Below are 17,656 nucleotides of genomic sequence, written 5' to 3' on the forward strand. Positions count from 1 at the left end.
AATGGAAATTATGAGATAAATTATGTATGATTAAAATAAAAGTTATTGTTTGCAGAACGATAATTTAATAACTATCTGTACTAATTTGTCAAACAATAATTTTAGATATTTTGTACATAATTAATCTCATAATTTCCACATATATATATATATATAAAATAAATACGTATTATATACGTTAGAAGCCAAAACAACGCATTATTACAAAATAAACAGACATTTATTTTGTTTGAATATTATGTTGAAATTTATAAATATATTTCGAGGCAAAGCCTCATCTTCAGTATGCATTTCTTTCTTTTTTCCCCATATTGTTGTTGGGCAGAGAATCAGAAAGTAGAAGTCCGCTTGTTGTTTTTACGGTAGTTTTTTTTAAATCTCGGAACGGTGCGTTAGGTCACGCGAGATTCACGTTAAGATTTTTTTGTGTGTTCCTTAGAAGCGCCGGTTGAGTTTGAATAAAATAAATACGTATTATATACGTTAGAAGGAAAAACAACGCATTATTACAAAATAAACAGACATTTATTTTGTTTGAAAATTATGTTGGCATTCATACATATATTGCGAGGTTAAAACAACAAAATGATTTCTACTTTCTGATTCTCTGCCCAACAACAACATGACAAAAAAAAAGACAGAAATGCATACTGAAGATGAGGCTTTGCCTCGAAATATATTTATGAATTTCAACATAATTTTCAAACAAAATAAATGTCTGTTCATTTTGTAATAATGCGTTGTTTTTCCTTCTAACGTATATAATACGTATTTATTTTATTCAAACTCAACCGGCATTTCAAAGGAACACAAAAAAAATCTTAACGTGAATCCCGCGTGACTTAACGCACCGTTCCGAGATTTAAAAAACTACCGTAAAAACAACAAACGGACTTCTACTTTCTGATTCTCTGCCAAGCAATTACATTGCAAAAAAAAAAGAAAAGAAAGAAAGGCATACTGAATATGAGGCTTTGCCTCGAAATATATTTATGAAATATATTTATAAATTTCAACATAATTTTCAAACAAAATAAATGTCTGTTTATTTTGTAATACTGCGTTGTTTTGGCTTCTAACTACATATTTATTTTATTCAAACTCAACCGGCGCTTCTAAGGAACAGAAAAATATTAACACACACACACACACACACACACACACATACACACACACACACACATATATATATATACATATATATATATATATATATATATATATATACGAAGTGTCTTCAATAAATTTCTAGACATTTTTATAATAAACACATGAAACCGTAGTCTTCTTCGAGGTAATCCTCTCCAGCTGCCATGCACTTGTAAGATTAAATCCCATTTTTTTATTAAATATATCAAACATTCTTGCCTGTACTCTATATACTTGTTTTATACTTGTTTTCATTGTATTTTAATTTCAATCTGGCAATCTTCAACCAGTCTTGATCATAAAAACAACCTTTTTTCTATTCCAAGACCATCACTCTAAACGGATACTTGAACATCATATCATTTTTATTGTTCAATAAATCTGTCCAGCTGTACTCTATGTCTCTTTAAATGATTTTAATATTTAATATATTTTCAATGTATGTGCTGAATAGAAAAATCATATCAATCCATAATAAATATTGTATTCATGACGTTCCTCTGAGGAGATAAGCCTACATTGAGAACCCATGGATTAACTGAAAGTAATTTAAATGTTGTATTTCTTGTTCAAACAATAATATTTCATTTAGAAAAGTACCTGTTGTAAAGGAAATTAAAATATAAAACCTACAATATATACATATATATATATATATATATATACACACACATATACATATATATATATATATATATATATATATATATATATATATATATATATATATTTGTTTAAAATTCAAAGACTCACGTTTTCTTTTTATAACCTTCGTTTCTTTCCTGGATTTTTTCCAATTACAGCTGTTTCATTGATGAGTAGGCAATTTTACGATTTATGTTTCCATAAAAATATCCTGCCCCCATCAACTTCTTCAGATGTTTATCCATTAGATTTTTACAACAAAGGGTATTTTTTAACATGCTGGACATCGTATTTGGGTAAAAAAGTTTCCAAAGCCATGTCTCCTCACTTCCTCCATCTTTTGGTGTTCATATATATATATATATATATATATATATATATATATATATATATATATTTATATATATATATAGAGAGAGAGGGAGAGGGAGAGAGAGTAATTATAAAATCTATATTTTAAATTTCAAGTTATTCTTTATCTTACATTGCCTAGTATCTTTATCTTATATCATCGTATATTGCTTTAAGCATGTAACAATATTCAATTCCTGATAGCACCCGTTTCGTAGCGCAGAAACAATCATATAATTATTATATCATTTTTTTTTAATATTGTTAGTCCTCACTACTCAGAAGAATAAGAACTCATTAACTTTTTTTAAAAAATTATTTAATTTGTACTATCTTTTAATGTTAATCAGTTCTTTCTGAGTCCGGGAGGAAAATATTCAAATAGTGGCAGAATAATTATGTGATTTTTATGCGACACAAAAAAGCTGCTGTCATTTTACTATGCTGAAAGAAATAATATTTTAACATGCTGAAAGAAATAATAGTTTATCATGGTGAAAGAAATAAATGATTAGATGAACAACAGCTTTGATTATAGGTTATTTGTTTTTATTTGTATATGCTCTGTAGTTATATTTAATATACACCAGGCTTCATAAATAAACGGGTTGGTATATATTAAAGGTAAAACATAATTGAATAAGCATATATTTCCATAAAACCACACACATGCATACCCACACACACATATATATGTGTATATATATTATATTATGTATATACATAAATTTCATGTATCTATTTTAGTATTTACTTCAACAGTGCCCGATAACACAGTAGAGCTAAGCAGCAAGTTTTGAAAATATATATGGCAAAGAGCTACACAGGGTGCTGCATGGAGTCAATTGTACTATGTGTTTTATATATTTACCTTAGTACTGGTTTTCTAGTCAGTCAATCAGATGCTTTGTTATTCACACACCTATTTATCGTAGCAAATAAGCGCGCCTATATCATGCAAACGTAATTAGATTTCTAAATAAAGAAAGAAACACATTCATAAACAAATACACTAAAAAATTATCAATAAAAACATCCTAATTAAAACTAGGTCAGTTTCTAACACAAACACAAATGAAACCCGATCCATGTAAAAAATAACTGGTGAATTACAGTCAAAATTACAATTATCTAGTAAACGCGCCAATTCACCAAGATAAATGGGTTTGTGAATGACAAAGGATCTAATTGGCTTCCTAGCACACCATATTCCACGTGAATATACAAAAACACGTAGAAATACCAGCTTTATGCAATCATTTTTTTAATGCATTTAATGTTTCACTCATATTCATACATACGTAAAAAAAACGCTGGCAATTATTCCGATCTTTGTCCTGCCTTACGTTAGGTCTGCCAATATCTTAAGTTTCTGTCCTTATTTTTCTTGAATGCAATATTCTTGATACTATTTCTTTATAGCGCTGGAAAACTTGTTCAAATAACGTTAATCTAATTTTCAAATTGTTGATTGATCTGCGAATATAAATCCTCTCACTAATATTTGCATGTTTTCTCGTTTATCAGCGGAAGTTGCTCCAATGATACTATTTCAACATTTCATTTCATTTTAACAATATGTTCGGTTGTTCATTGAACATTATATGATGTATATTCTCCAGTAAAAACGAGTAATGAGTCTTTATTGTCTGATGCTAAGTTAAGTTTATATATTCGTTATTTCAGGTTAGAATATGATGATCCAGAATTCAAAGGTGTATTTGACATCCTCGATTATCTGTTCAAAAATGCAAGTAATATGCTGATTGAAAATTTCCTTCCATGGATTGAATATGTTCCCGTGAACACAACGGTAAGTTTAAATAGACAGAATTTTAGCAATACTTCTATGTCCCTATAGGACATACTTGGAATTACAAAAACAGATTTTAAAAAATTTGAACTTGCATTATATATACAGAACTTGCATAATATTTATAACTTGCATAATATTTATATAAATATATATATATATATATATTATATATATTGTATATATATTATATATATAGTTTAGACCTCTTCAAAATTGACCTTTTTCTTCAAACATATAGAAACTGATATTATTTCCATTCTCCAAGGTCTAAATTAGGTAAATATACCAGTTATTGTGATCTTGAACCTTGGCTATGCCTGCCTCAAGAGCCATGTAATTTTATTGTTGACGTTTTTCAAAAACGCTGCAAAATATGGGATATTATGTCCTTATTTTCATTGTAGCTTTCCAGAGGTTGATACTATAGCATTTAGAGTGGTACCAAATGATAGCTAATAAAATTTCCTTGCATATGGTAGTAAACACATGAACACCTGTGTTAATTTTAATTAAGTTTGATGCACAAACATATATATTTTTTATGCTTGGAAAGGATGCCATCATATAATACATAACTTTATCTCAAAAATGTTACTCTTAATGCATGTATATAATTTATTATCACTAACTATGTTTTATCACTTCATTTCAGATTGTAAGTTAAAGCTGATTTGTTAAGATTTGTGAACTGCTCACAACATGGCATCTGGAAGACAACTACGCTGTGGGAAAGTGGTCAGCGATACAAGTGAACGGGATGAACTAACGGAAAAGAGAAGAAAGGTGGCAACTTCTGCCACAAGGTCATTCAGTGATGTGTATCTTATTGGGCAACCCAGCTCCAGCATCAGGGGCTCTCAATTTCCTACTAATCGCCAGGTGTTCCAGTATTTCCTGCATTTAAGGAATGATAATCCCAACAGTGACAATAGGTCTTTAGCCCATGATACAGTGGATGTCGTTTTGCCATTCTGAAATATGGCAAGGATTAAAACACTAACTAGACCAAATGCAGTCAACCGTTTCATGATCCTTCATGAAAAGTACCGGAAAATTGTTAAAAACAAGGGAAGAAATAACAAATCAGAGGAAGATAAACGAGCTAAATTTCTGAAGGACTTAGACAAGTTATTTGATATTGGAGCAAAGGATGTTGTGGAGGAGATAAGAAGCAACAGGCTGCTCACAAAGGAGACCAAGGAAGAGGACGTAAATTTCTACTTGGACCAACAGACCACTCGCCTGGCACATATGTCAGGTCATGATAAGGTGTTTGAGAAGAAGTCTAGAGAGAAAAGCTTCCGAGAAGCAGCAGCAGCAGAAGTTGGGAAAATGCCAAGTGATGAAGACCCAGAGAACAGTCAAGGCTCTGGTACTAGTGAGGGTTCAAAATACACTGAGACAACACCAAGCTGTTCATCAAAACCAAGTACGATAGCCTTACACTTTCCACACTCAGTTATGACCAGTGAAGAGATTTGTAGCACTGCAGATCGGTTGTCACTCTCTGACAACCAGACTACAGCCATGGTGTCTGCAGTGTTGAAGGCAGGAGGCGCACATCTTGATGACTTTGTTATATCAGCCTCTACTACAAGACGAAATAGGATAAACACTCGTCATAACTTGTGCCAAAGTTACATGAATAACTTCAAGGAAAGTCCGCCAGATTACTGCACACTACACTGGGATGGAAAACTTCTACGGGATGTTCTTGGTGAAAGATACCCAGTGGAAAGTCTTGCAGTCCTCGTCTCTGGTACTCCACAGTATGAAGAAGCTGCTTGGTGTGCCCTTCATATAAAGTTTCACAGGAATCCAACAGTGTAATGCTACATTGGAACTGATAGAAACATGGGGTTTCACAGACAACCTTGTAGGCTTGGTATTTGATACCACAGCAAGCAACAGTGGCATCAACAAGGGTGCAGCGAAGCTTATTGAAGAAAAACTAGACAAAAAGGTATTCTACTTCGCTTGTCGCCATCACATATCAGAGGTAATAATTGGAAGTGTATGGGAGCCTGTGTTCAGCAAGGTCAAGAATCCTGACAACCCAATGTTCAGCAATGTGAAAGAGAAGTGGGACAAGTTGGTTAAGGACTGCCCAAGAGTTTTGGGCCTAGTTGAACAAGACTTGAAACAGAAGACAAGCACAATTGCAGTCTTAAGCAATTTCCTTGAGGAAGCAAGTCCGAGGGCAGATTACAGAGAAGTGGCAGATCTGTGCCTGATCCTGATTGGTGAGGAACCTCCTCGAGGTATCCACTGGGCCAAGCCAGGTGCCATTCACCAAATCCGGCTGGATGGCCAGGAACATTTACTGTATGAAGATGCTCATGTTTTCCAATGAACTAAAATACAACACGGACACTATCTTCAAGCTGGAGAGGATGAACAAGTTCCTGGCCTTATTCTACACCAGCCACTGGGTGACCACCACATCTGCAGCTGATGCACCTATACATGACCTCCAGCTTATGAAGAACATGCTGCAATATAAGCAATATGACTATGAACTGGCAACCTCTGTTCTCAAGAAAATGAACAACCACCGCTGGTATCTGACCCAGGAACTAGTGACATTCACCTTGTTCAGTTCACATGCCAGCATGACCAAGTCTGCAAAAGAGAAGCTCGCAGTCAAGCTGTCAGAAACAGAGAACCCTGAAAGTTACAGGAAAGGCAAGCCAGTGTTTCCTGTCAACAATGCAGCTACAGTTCTCACAGACCTTGTAGGGCCAGAATCTCACTTTCTGTTTGATGCTCTTCGAGTGAAATGTGACTGGCTCACTACTCCTGCTGACACCTGGGAAGACAATGACAGCTACAGGAATGCACAGAAGTTTGTGAGGTCAGTGAAAGTGATCAATGAGGTGGCTGAGAGAGGTGTGAAACTAATGAGTGACTTTGCAACTCAGATCACAAGTGACCCAGAGCAAAGAAGCTGCTTACTACAAGTTGTGGAGTACCACAGGAAAAAATCTGACAGTTTCAAAAAAAGCCACATTGAACAAGTTATAATACATGTATTAGTAACATCCTATCTGACAGTTTCTTATGCAATATATGTGTCAGTGCAGTGCTATCATACTACCAAACTGATTTTTGTAGTGTCCCAGCTGTTTGTGCATTACAATTAGTTAAGATTTACACAGGTGTTCATGTGTTTTATTGTGCTTACTACCATATGCAAGGAAATTTTATAAGCTTTCATTTGGTACCACTTTCAATGCTATAGCATCAACCTCTGGAAAGCTACAATGAAAATAAGGACATGATATTCCATATTTTGCAGCGTTTTTGAAAAACGTTAACAATAAAATTACATGGCTCTTGAGGCAGGCATAGCCAAGGTACAAGATCACAATAACTGGTATATTTACCTAATTTAGACCTTGGAGAATGGGAATAATAGCAGTTTCCATATGTTTGAAGAAAAAGGTCAATTTTGAAGAGGTCTAATATAGTTATATATATATATATATTATATATATAGCTATATATATATATATATATATATATTATATATATAATTATATAACTGGCATAATATTTATAGAACTTGCATAATATATCTATCTATATAATTATAAAACTCGAATGACCTTGTGAGTTTGTTTGTAACCCAACATCCGCTTTACACGACTTCCGGTTGCGCATGCGTACTTTTGCAGAATTTTCCCTGCGCACTGAAAAAAATTATTCTCCATTTTTAATACACTTTTCTTAAAAGCATTCATAGATTTACTCCTACACAGCAATAAATAACCTCGAATATATATATATATATATATATATATATATATATATATATATATATATATATATATATATATATATATATACCAATAACTACTTTTTAAGGCACTTCGTCACAAACACAATATGGCCTGTTAAACACGATTTTCATTTCTATTCAATGCCGATAAAACGACAAACTATTGCGAAAACCGAAGCATTTAAACCAGAGAAGATAATAAAACTAACCACTCTTATGGTCTTAGAGTATCACTGTACTTACTCGACGTTGCCAGGGATTACTGGCATTTTCATTTTTTTTAATAAGATTTTAAACTTTAAACTACGATATCGTCTGATCATTAAATTATTAACTGGACCAAATTGTTATAAAACTATAATTTTGTTAATGTAACCTGGTTTTCAAATTCTATTGGATGTAAATAGCCTGAAAAATTTCAGTACATGAGTAGTTGCCGAAGGTTGTAAAAAGGTTAATTTAAATGACTTTCTATTCGACAGTTTAAAGACTTCTAAATTACAAATGTTAAAGGATCACGAAAAAATTATAAAATCTTAATGAATCAAAGAGAAAAAAAATGAAAAATAAAATGACCGACTTTACAAATCAAACAGGTAAGTATTCTGATGGTTTTCATATTGTAATTAAATCAACTTTTAAAAATTACGTTTGTTTTAGTACTGTACCAACTACCCTATTGCATTTGATTAATAAACTAAAAAAACTGTACTTTAATGTGTAATCATTAAGAGTTGCCATGTAACGAGAAATAGATGCACTTATAACCTTTTTTATCTACACGCTTAACACAAATTAATAAATCCGAAAACATTTTTTTTTAATTTTCCGTTACAAATACAAAAAAACCGTTTTCGCCCATAAAACGTTCATTAAAATACGACACCATAATACGTTTCTGGCGTCCCAAATCGGTATAATAACTGCATAAACACACGTTCTTTCCATCAATACTTTTTATAATTGTTTATTTTTGAAACATAATCTCCAATCTTATCCCAAAACTATAAGAGAATCATTTTTTAATGTAACAACGCCCAAAACATTTTCATTGATTAATTTGCGTAATTTATACACAAAAAAATATTTAGACAATTGGATATAGTTATCTCCCATACACTATTAATAACCATGGAAATAATGCAGCCCTTTATAACTAGAGGGCGTGATTAAAATCTTTTTTTTTCCTTCTACAAATTTTTTTAAAAGTCGTCTGCTTACATTCTTATTGCCGATTTTCCAGTAGCTGATTAATCTAACCATAGCTTGGCATACTCCTGTATTTTATCTGCACACGCCAAACGGAAATCCGGATCGGTAAAAGCACCGATTACATTAAATAGTGCTTTCTTTTGTTGTTTTTTTTAAACAACAAATACTTGAATATATTCGGTGATATGTTTTACACATATTAACTCCATTTTTTAATCAAATTTAATATTTTAACTTCCTCATAAGTTGTTAAACAAAGCTGAAAAAATTATTTTACATTCTTTGTAGGACAAGTGCCACGCTCATACATGAATTCTATAACTAATATAACATACTGACCGAACGGGTCACGGGTAGTCTAGTATCTATATATAAACGCATATATATATATATATATATATATATATATATATATATATATATATATATATATATATATATATATACTATAATAATTATAATTTACATACGGATAAAATTGTTTCATCCTTTCGGGAATCATATATATATATATATATATATATATATATATATATATATATATATATATATGTACTCTTAATTCATAAATTGTTATATGCATGTGCATATATATATGGATATGAGGCATATAATCTGTATCGAAATAAATTAATAACTTACTCTATTTTATTTAACTTCTTGATAGAGATCAATACAAATGATCTTTTCAAAACATCGATTTTCTAAAAAAAAAAATTATCAGCATTTCTTTTTACATTTGCCAGCGTATTGAGATTTATGCGCGTATTTGGTGAATGAAAGTGAACAGTCAATATTATAGGAGAATGCTTACTTGTGACTTGGTTGTGTAAATTCCAGAATCACACACACACACACACACACACACACACACACATATATATATATATATATATATATATATATATATATATATATACAACGTAATGGAATAAATATATTAGCAAAAATGAAAGAAACTAGATGTACAAAATACAAAGGATGGAGTGTGACTCCGAAATATATTAAAATCATTAATTTCCAACATATAAAATATGTTTATTTTCGTAATATTGCGTTGTGATTTGACTTTCTGGTGCACCTGATGCGTATTTATATATATATATATATATATATATATATATATATATATATATATATATATATATATATATATATATATATATATATATATATATATATATATATATATATATATATTACTACTTAGTTTAGTCACATAAATTAATATACAAAAATATAAATTTATGCGCAAACTTTAAGTATTTACTTCAACAGTGCTTAATACGTGTGTAGAGCTAGGTAGTAAGTTATAAAAAATATATATGGCGAATAAGCTACACAGATTATTCCGCGTTTCATCCACGCTAGCCTGAGGAGTCTTAGCGTGGATGAAACGCGGAATATTTTCTGTAGCTTAATCGCCATATATATTTTATAACTTACTATATATATATATATATATATATATATATATATATATATATATATATACATGTATCTATATATATTTATACATCCACACACACACACACACACACACACACATATATATATATATATATATATATATATATATATATATATGTCCAAGTTTCATCCCGGTAAGCATACATCACGATAAAAATACATAGATTTCCTTACTGTTTGTTTGAATATACTAAAAAGATGTATAATCCAGAAAACTAACCAATCAGATTTTTGTTATTCCTATTATTCGGGTTAATGTTTTCATTATAAAACAGCTTAGCTTCTGTCAAACAAAGGAATGATATACCTTTATTCAACGTCCCCCCCCTTTAGTTGGGAAGAGGATTCAAAGAAATCCTTCTATGAATCTGTAGGATTAATTTTTCGCCTTTATTGTTGTTGGTGTGTGGGTGGAATTTTTTGTATTTTTCTTTCTTTATGTTCTGGTATTCAATGCTACGTTAGATTTTAATATGACTTTTACCTTATTTAATAAAACCATTTTTCGTGTGTGAATAATGAATTTTGTTCCTCAAACCTCATATTTTAACACTTTCTCTACAAATTCACTCTATTAATTAGATTTTGCAATCCAGATGAATATTTTTTATATATTAAGCCTATTTTAGATTTGTGAGTCTACAAGTTTACCCAAACAACAACCTGATATCATGGTAATGTGCAATTTACCTACAAATGCAATACATATCAATATATTTATGTCTTTCTTAATACTTACATAGTACAATGTAAACCACCTATCTATAATATACTCATTGTTATATTCTATAAAAGTGAAAATGTGTGTGAGGACACTTCTCAACCTATATACTCAACGAATATTTAATCTACAGATTTGAAATTTGATATATAGGTTTTCAAACACTTGAAAAACGTTTTAATCGATTGTCATTCGGAAGAAAAGGCTGATAAAATTTAAAAATTGGTACGTGCGAGTTCATCAGATTATCTGTTTTTAATTGTTTCACGACTGCGCATGCGCTGTCATAAAACATCCTTAAGTTAAGTATGAGTTGGTTTTAAAGCACTCTTTGAAAGTCATGTCAAGCTGTTGTAATAGTTATCGTACTTGACTCACTGACTTTGTGTTTTGGTTTCGATCTCAGGTCGGGTGTTTTTTTTTCTTTACTGACAAGAAGTGAACTGTTTAGAAAATAACATAATACTCGCATGAACATGTCTTAGTATCTTTTCGTATTTTTTACTTCACTTTTTAAAAGAATTTAACATCATGCTTATTACCTACGGTATTTCTGTTTCTAATAAATCTGGCATTAATTACAATATAATATTTATGCGTATTTTATTGACTGGTCCGGTGGTCTGCTAGTATAGATAATAAAAGGGGGAATGTGTGTGAGGGCAATTCTTCACCTATATACTATAGGAATTTTTGATCTACAGACTTGAAATTTGATGTATAGTGTATTCAGACATGTGAACATTTTTAATCGGTTTTTATCGGGTCAAAGTTGAAAAATTGGTAGGTGGGAGTCATCGGATTTTTATCTGTTTGGTAATTGTTCCACGATTGCGCTTGCGTGAATCATTCATATAACAGATTCCTTATGTAAAGAATAAGTAGGTTTGAAAACGCATTTTAAAGATTGTGCCAAGCAGGCATAATGGTTATCGTACTTATAAGATAAGAAAAAAAACATATTTAGACTTAAGTTTCGAATTTATCTCGAGTATTTGTTTTTACTAAGAAATGAACTGTTTAGAAAAAAAAAACATAATACTTGCATGCACATCTCTCACTTTCTGTATTAATTAAAATATATGTATGCGTATTTTATTATCGGTAAACGCCGGGCAACCTCCTACTAGTAATTCTATATTGTTACGTTTACTCTGCTTACCTTTAAATCCATTTACCCACTAATCTGAAGTATTTCTATTACTTAACCGTTTTTTCTATTACTAATTTATTTACTTTATTTCCCTTTTATCAGTTATTATTAATGTATATAATTGAGTGTCATGCAATTTTGTCGTTTTTAACTATATGATTAATCTATACTTTTAATTTTTTTTCTATTTTCCGTTCTGATTTTAAAAAATTGATTTTAATTATAATTGCATTCATTTTTTTTACTTGAGTTTATATCTATATTCATATAATTTGCGGTGTCCTTTCTTTTACTGAAGATCTCTTGTAATATTCAATTGAATTTTAATTATTAAATGATAAGGCTTAAGATTCTAAATATACTGTACAATTCTGTATTTATTTTTGACGTTAAATAATTTTTACTCAATTTGTGAGAATTTAGTGATATTAAGGTTTATACTCAAATTATATCCTACATCGATTTTGATAAAACTTGAAATATTTGTCTCAGCTGATGTTTCTGCTAATTCTCCATGCACAGACATTTTTCCTAAATGTGATGTTTTTTAGTTTGTATTTTCCAGTATATTCACGAAACATTGATTTCGTGTGGACATGTTACGGTTTCTCTTTACGTTTAGTACTTATATTGATGAACGGTAAAATTCGTTAAGGAATTACATCAACAGCAACAATTCTAGAAACAGAAAAAAACAAACAAAATGACACTTTGATTTATTCATATGGTTTCATTTAAAGATTTGCATTTATCCAGATGAAACCTCTGGCTCGGTTAAATTCAGTAACGAGTTACTACCACTACTACAGCTTGTTTTAGGAACAGAAAAAATATAAATACTTACTGAGTTATAAATAGTTTTTTTTTATGAAATCTCCCCTCTCTCTGATTTCGTATTTTTATGTATCTACGTATTTATGTTTTGACTTTGTCTAATATTATGCATGTTCCTCTTTCATGGTCAGTTTTATTATTTTCTTTACTTTATGTACACTGCGTATTAAAGCAACTTATCTTGTTTTTTAATTAATGTCTCACCATTTTACAAAAATTAATTAGATCATTAGATGCATTTTTAAATAAATAAAATATGTTAATAATTTGTCTTGATTTCTGTTTGTAATGCTGAGAATTGGTGCTGAAGTAAGAAAAAAACATTAATAACCATGAACCTGAGTACGAGTGAGAGTGCCTCTGTTTAAACGTTATGGAAGTAACTATTAAAATGACAATAAGAGTCGGAATAATCCAAATATACGTGTATGAGTAAGAAAATGGAGATTAAGGTCACTAGCTCAAACTGAGAACTCTTCATTGACATTGGCTTATATTTCCTGGTTTTCTTAATCAGTTTATTTTTGTTAATCGTTTGAGCAACCCTTACTGGTGACTGTCGACAGGACATCTTAATAAGGTTTTGTAGGCCAGTGTCTACATTATTAACTTATTTATTATTTGACTTTTCAAAACTCCATCTGCAGTAAATGTAAGCAATCTTTTATGACATAGATATTTAGAATTATCTTATTTAACCCATTTTTATTATCATTCGAACTTCTTTTGTGTTTTTATTTTGTCTCTGGTTGATATTCATATTAAAGGCCAAACAACTAATCAAAAATGACAAGAAACTTCAGGCGTATATTTGCCGAAAAATACAGGAGCATCGAGAAACATTTGACAAGAAGAACATCCGCGATTTCATTGATATGTACTTATTAATGTCACAGAAAGAGAGCAAAGACAACTTCACAGGTAAGTTGAAACATCACTTATTATTGTACGTTTAAATAATACAGTCCTGTTGTTAAAGAATTTATGAAAAGAGGTAAAATCTATATTAGGTCTGGTTTACTGTAACGAAATTTTTACGCAGTTTGACATCAGAAGATGTCACTAATAAATGTGACTATTGAATGATCCGCGCTGAACCCTAACAGAAACTATGTTTACATTTCAGTAATTACTTATACAATCCGCAACAATACATGTCCATGTAACTGTATATAATATACATATACTATATATACACTGAAATCCATTACTGCAATTTACACAAGTAATGGCTGGAAATGTAAATGAAGTTCCTGTTAAAGTGCACCGTGCATCACTCAATGGACATATTCATTAGTGACATCCCTTCTCATCAGATTAAATATATTAGCAAATGAATATTAAAGCGAGATCATGGATTTTCTGGCACAGGGATAAATTGGAACTGCATTATATGAAAACTAATTTTATATTTGCATATATGATTTCAGTATATCATCGGATTAACATAGAAATGTATCCCAACAAAAATAATTTATTACGAAACCCTATTATAGAAAATGATTAGCAAATACTGAAGGAATAATATTGGATAAGTGTTATTCAAAACGTCATCCTCGAGCCTTCACAACACTAGAAAGTATTTTGGGGATCAAATTCATTGTAACATGCACAATATCTAAGAGTAATTTCCACCAGCATTTATTCAATTTTGTCTTAAAATTTTCATTTTTTTGTACAAGGAGTACAACAGGCTTCACTTCCCAAGATTGACCACAAAGATTAGTGAAGGCCGTTAAGATTAATGGAGGAGGAAAATCATTCCTCTTTGCTGATTCAGACCGGACAGGTTTTTCTACACCACTGCTGTGTTATACGAGCAGTGCAGCTTCTCGCATCAGCTTGTAGGAGTGTCTACACTTCATAGCCGTACACGGAATCAGAGCATGGGTTCAGTGCACCTTCAAGAATGCCCTCAATATAACGTTCGTTGTTAATCCTGACCTCTTGAAGAAGAAAACAAGTGAAAACTTCCCTCTATCAGAAATGGCTGCACAGAATATCAATCAAAATCTTTACAACATTATCAGGTATTTCCTCACGACTTCATGCAAGGACTCTACAATGTTGATGATTGTGAGCCTGTGAAGTGAGTATAACTTTTCACTCGTGAAGAGGATGTTAGGGTAAGATTTTTAGGGCACTTCAACATATTCTTAACATAGTTCTTGGTGATGATTATGTTTCCTTTGCCATTTGTCTCATGGATTTTCTTGGATTTTGTATGATTTTTCCCTAACATTTTGACGAGTTTAAGCGGTCTTGAGGTGTGGGGACGATCAAACTGTTGTCAAACATTTGATCGACAGAATTTCCAGATATCAAAAAATCGTCATTTTTATAAACATTCTGTTGATATTGAGGTTTTTCCCAAATGTTATATTTCTGGTGGACGCAGACTTTCTTATCTTTCTGCTCTATGATGAATCTTCTCTTCACTTCAATAGTCATTGTTAAAAATTCCTATATATTTTTTTCTGAAAAATAACAACCCATATAATATATTATCTTATAATAAGAATAAAATAGTAAATTTAATTTAATGTTATCATTAAAAAAGTTCCGAATTTTTCTAACGAGACATAGGGTCAACTATATATATATATATATATATATATATATATATATATATATATATATATATATATGTGTGTGTGTGTATGTGTGTGTGTGTGTGTGTGTGCGTGTGTGTGTGTACGAGAAAAGAAATTAAAACTGTAAGTTGAAATTCACAATTAAATTTATTGTTCGATTGAATACTCCAAAAAACACTTTTAAAAGTACTTATTCCGACTAGTTTCAAAAAATGCTATTTTTCCGATCGGGAGACAAAAAGAAATCAGCAGGTTAAATAAAATCACAATTTATTATAACCCTAAATTGCAAAAATGTATTTGTCTTATAAAACACCGAGTGAAAAAATGTACGAAATGTAGACAAAATAATCACAAACCCGTAATAAATTTGCAGCTTCCATTAAGACTCTTTCACAGGTAATCTGAAAAACGAAAAATAATTCTTTCGAAAGAATCAAGTAATCCAACTGTAACATTTAAATCCAACTGAGTACAGTTAGTCCGATTGAAAAGATTCAACGCTACTCATATTCATGGAAATTGTTTTTGCTGTTAGTTTAGTAATCCCATGATAGCCAAGTTGATCTCCAATTGAGTGCATCCGAGAAATTAGATGGGGAGAAAAGCCAACATGTCACCTTCTATCGCTGGCTTAATTAGAAAAGACGATATAAGATTAAATTAATTTAACTCTGAATTGAAGAATAGCCAGAATAGCATTCTTAGAAACTTCGTAGAATAAGGACTTTGAAATTTGTTCTTTTGCTTTTTTTTTTTCGAACAATAAATTTAATTGTAAACTTAAACTTAGAGTTTAATTTCTTTTCTCTTATAATAAGTTCTACTCTATATTGTGTATATATTGACCTTTTCTATCTGCTTGAGATAAAAATATATTTATAAACCCTGTGTATCGCTTTATTTATGTTGTATGTTTATATTCACAAATGTTCGTAAGGTGTATACTCACTTTTGTTGCTAGGGATTTAGCGTTTAATGGCTTTATTTTGAGTTATTTGGAGTTTTGAATTTGGGGAAAAACTCTATTATATATGCTGATACAGATTACTTTTCATTGTGTTAAAAATTTATTTTTTTCAGTGTTATTCCATGAAGAGATATACTTAAATATTTGAAGAAATGTCAGGGGTGTATTCACTTTTGTGATACACTGTATATGCTGTTTATTTGTTTCTGTTTGCAATACTTTTCGGAAGTGCATTACCTCAATGCGAGTTGGGAAAAATTTCCCTTTGACCAATTTCGTACCTTCAAGTAGGGAGCGGCATATGTATTGTATAAAATATAACCCCTTGTTTGTGTTGGTGCTGGGTCTTTGGTAAGGTTGAACCGTTTTTTGAGTTCTTTAAGAGAGACTGCCCCTGCCCTGTAAGTTTTTCGTGATGGGCTTCTGCTTTCTCGAGTTCTGTATGTGCTCCTTTTGTTGGAATGGTTGCTCTAGGAGGCATCCCCCTTTTCGCTTTCTTTTGAGACCGACGCTACTTGATCGATGTTTCTTCCGAGAATGGTTCCTTCTTTGAGATGTAGTTCTATTTGGGAGCATTTAGCCCTTTATTGTTCTTGAAAGGATCTGCTAGTTCGGGCGGTATGCTTGATTGTGGGTAGTTTCTATGCTCCTCCTTTTGGAGATCTGGGGCAGCTTTTTCCGTGGTCGCTCCCAGGTTGGGGCCATTTTTAGTGATGGCCTCGGGCTGGGGGTGTCTATTTAAAACTCTCTTCGAGTGGTGGTGTTGGTTTCCGTCTCGAATGTCGCCAAAACAGGTGAGGTGGAGTCGGAGTCTGTAATAGGGAGCTGACTTTGGCGCCAAAATAGAACGAAGGAAACGAGTGGGGAGTTAATTGAAAGAAAGAGAGAGAGAGAGAGAGAGAGAGAAAGAGTCTCCGACTCTCCCTCGCGGGAAGGTCATGGTTGTCAGCTCATATCCCC

General features: G+C 31.4%; 1 protein-coding gene across 1 annotated transcript in view; it reads left to right on the forward strand.

Annotated features, from left to right (window-relative positions):
• The window catches only part of LOC145256096 (cytochrome P450 2J4-like), an 82,881-nt gene that overhangs the window by 37,138 nt on the left and 28,087 nt on the right, over positions 1-17,656 (forward strand). The window contains exons 3-4 of the mRNA XM_080114682.1: positions 3,832-3,958; positions 13,900-14,053. Of these exons, the coding sequence (XP_079970808.1) occupies positions 3,832-3,958; positions 13,900-14,053 (281 nt within the window). The remainder of the gene's footprint in view (positions 1-3,831; positions 3,959-13,899; positions 14,054-17,656) is intronic.

The sequence above is a fragment of the Euprymna scolopes genome, chromosome 32 (genome assembly GCF_053919585.1).
Source record: "Euprymna scolopes isolate OS-2025 chromosome 32, ASM5391958v1, whole genome shotgun sequence".
In the NCBI taxonomy this organism is placed as follows: Eukaryota; Metazoa; Mollusca; class Cephalopoda; order Sepiida; family Sepiolidae; genus Euprymna; species Euprymna scolopes.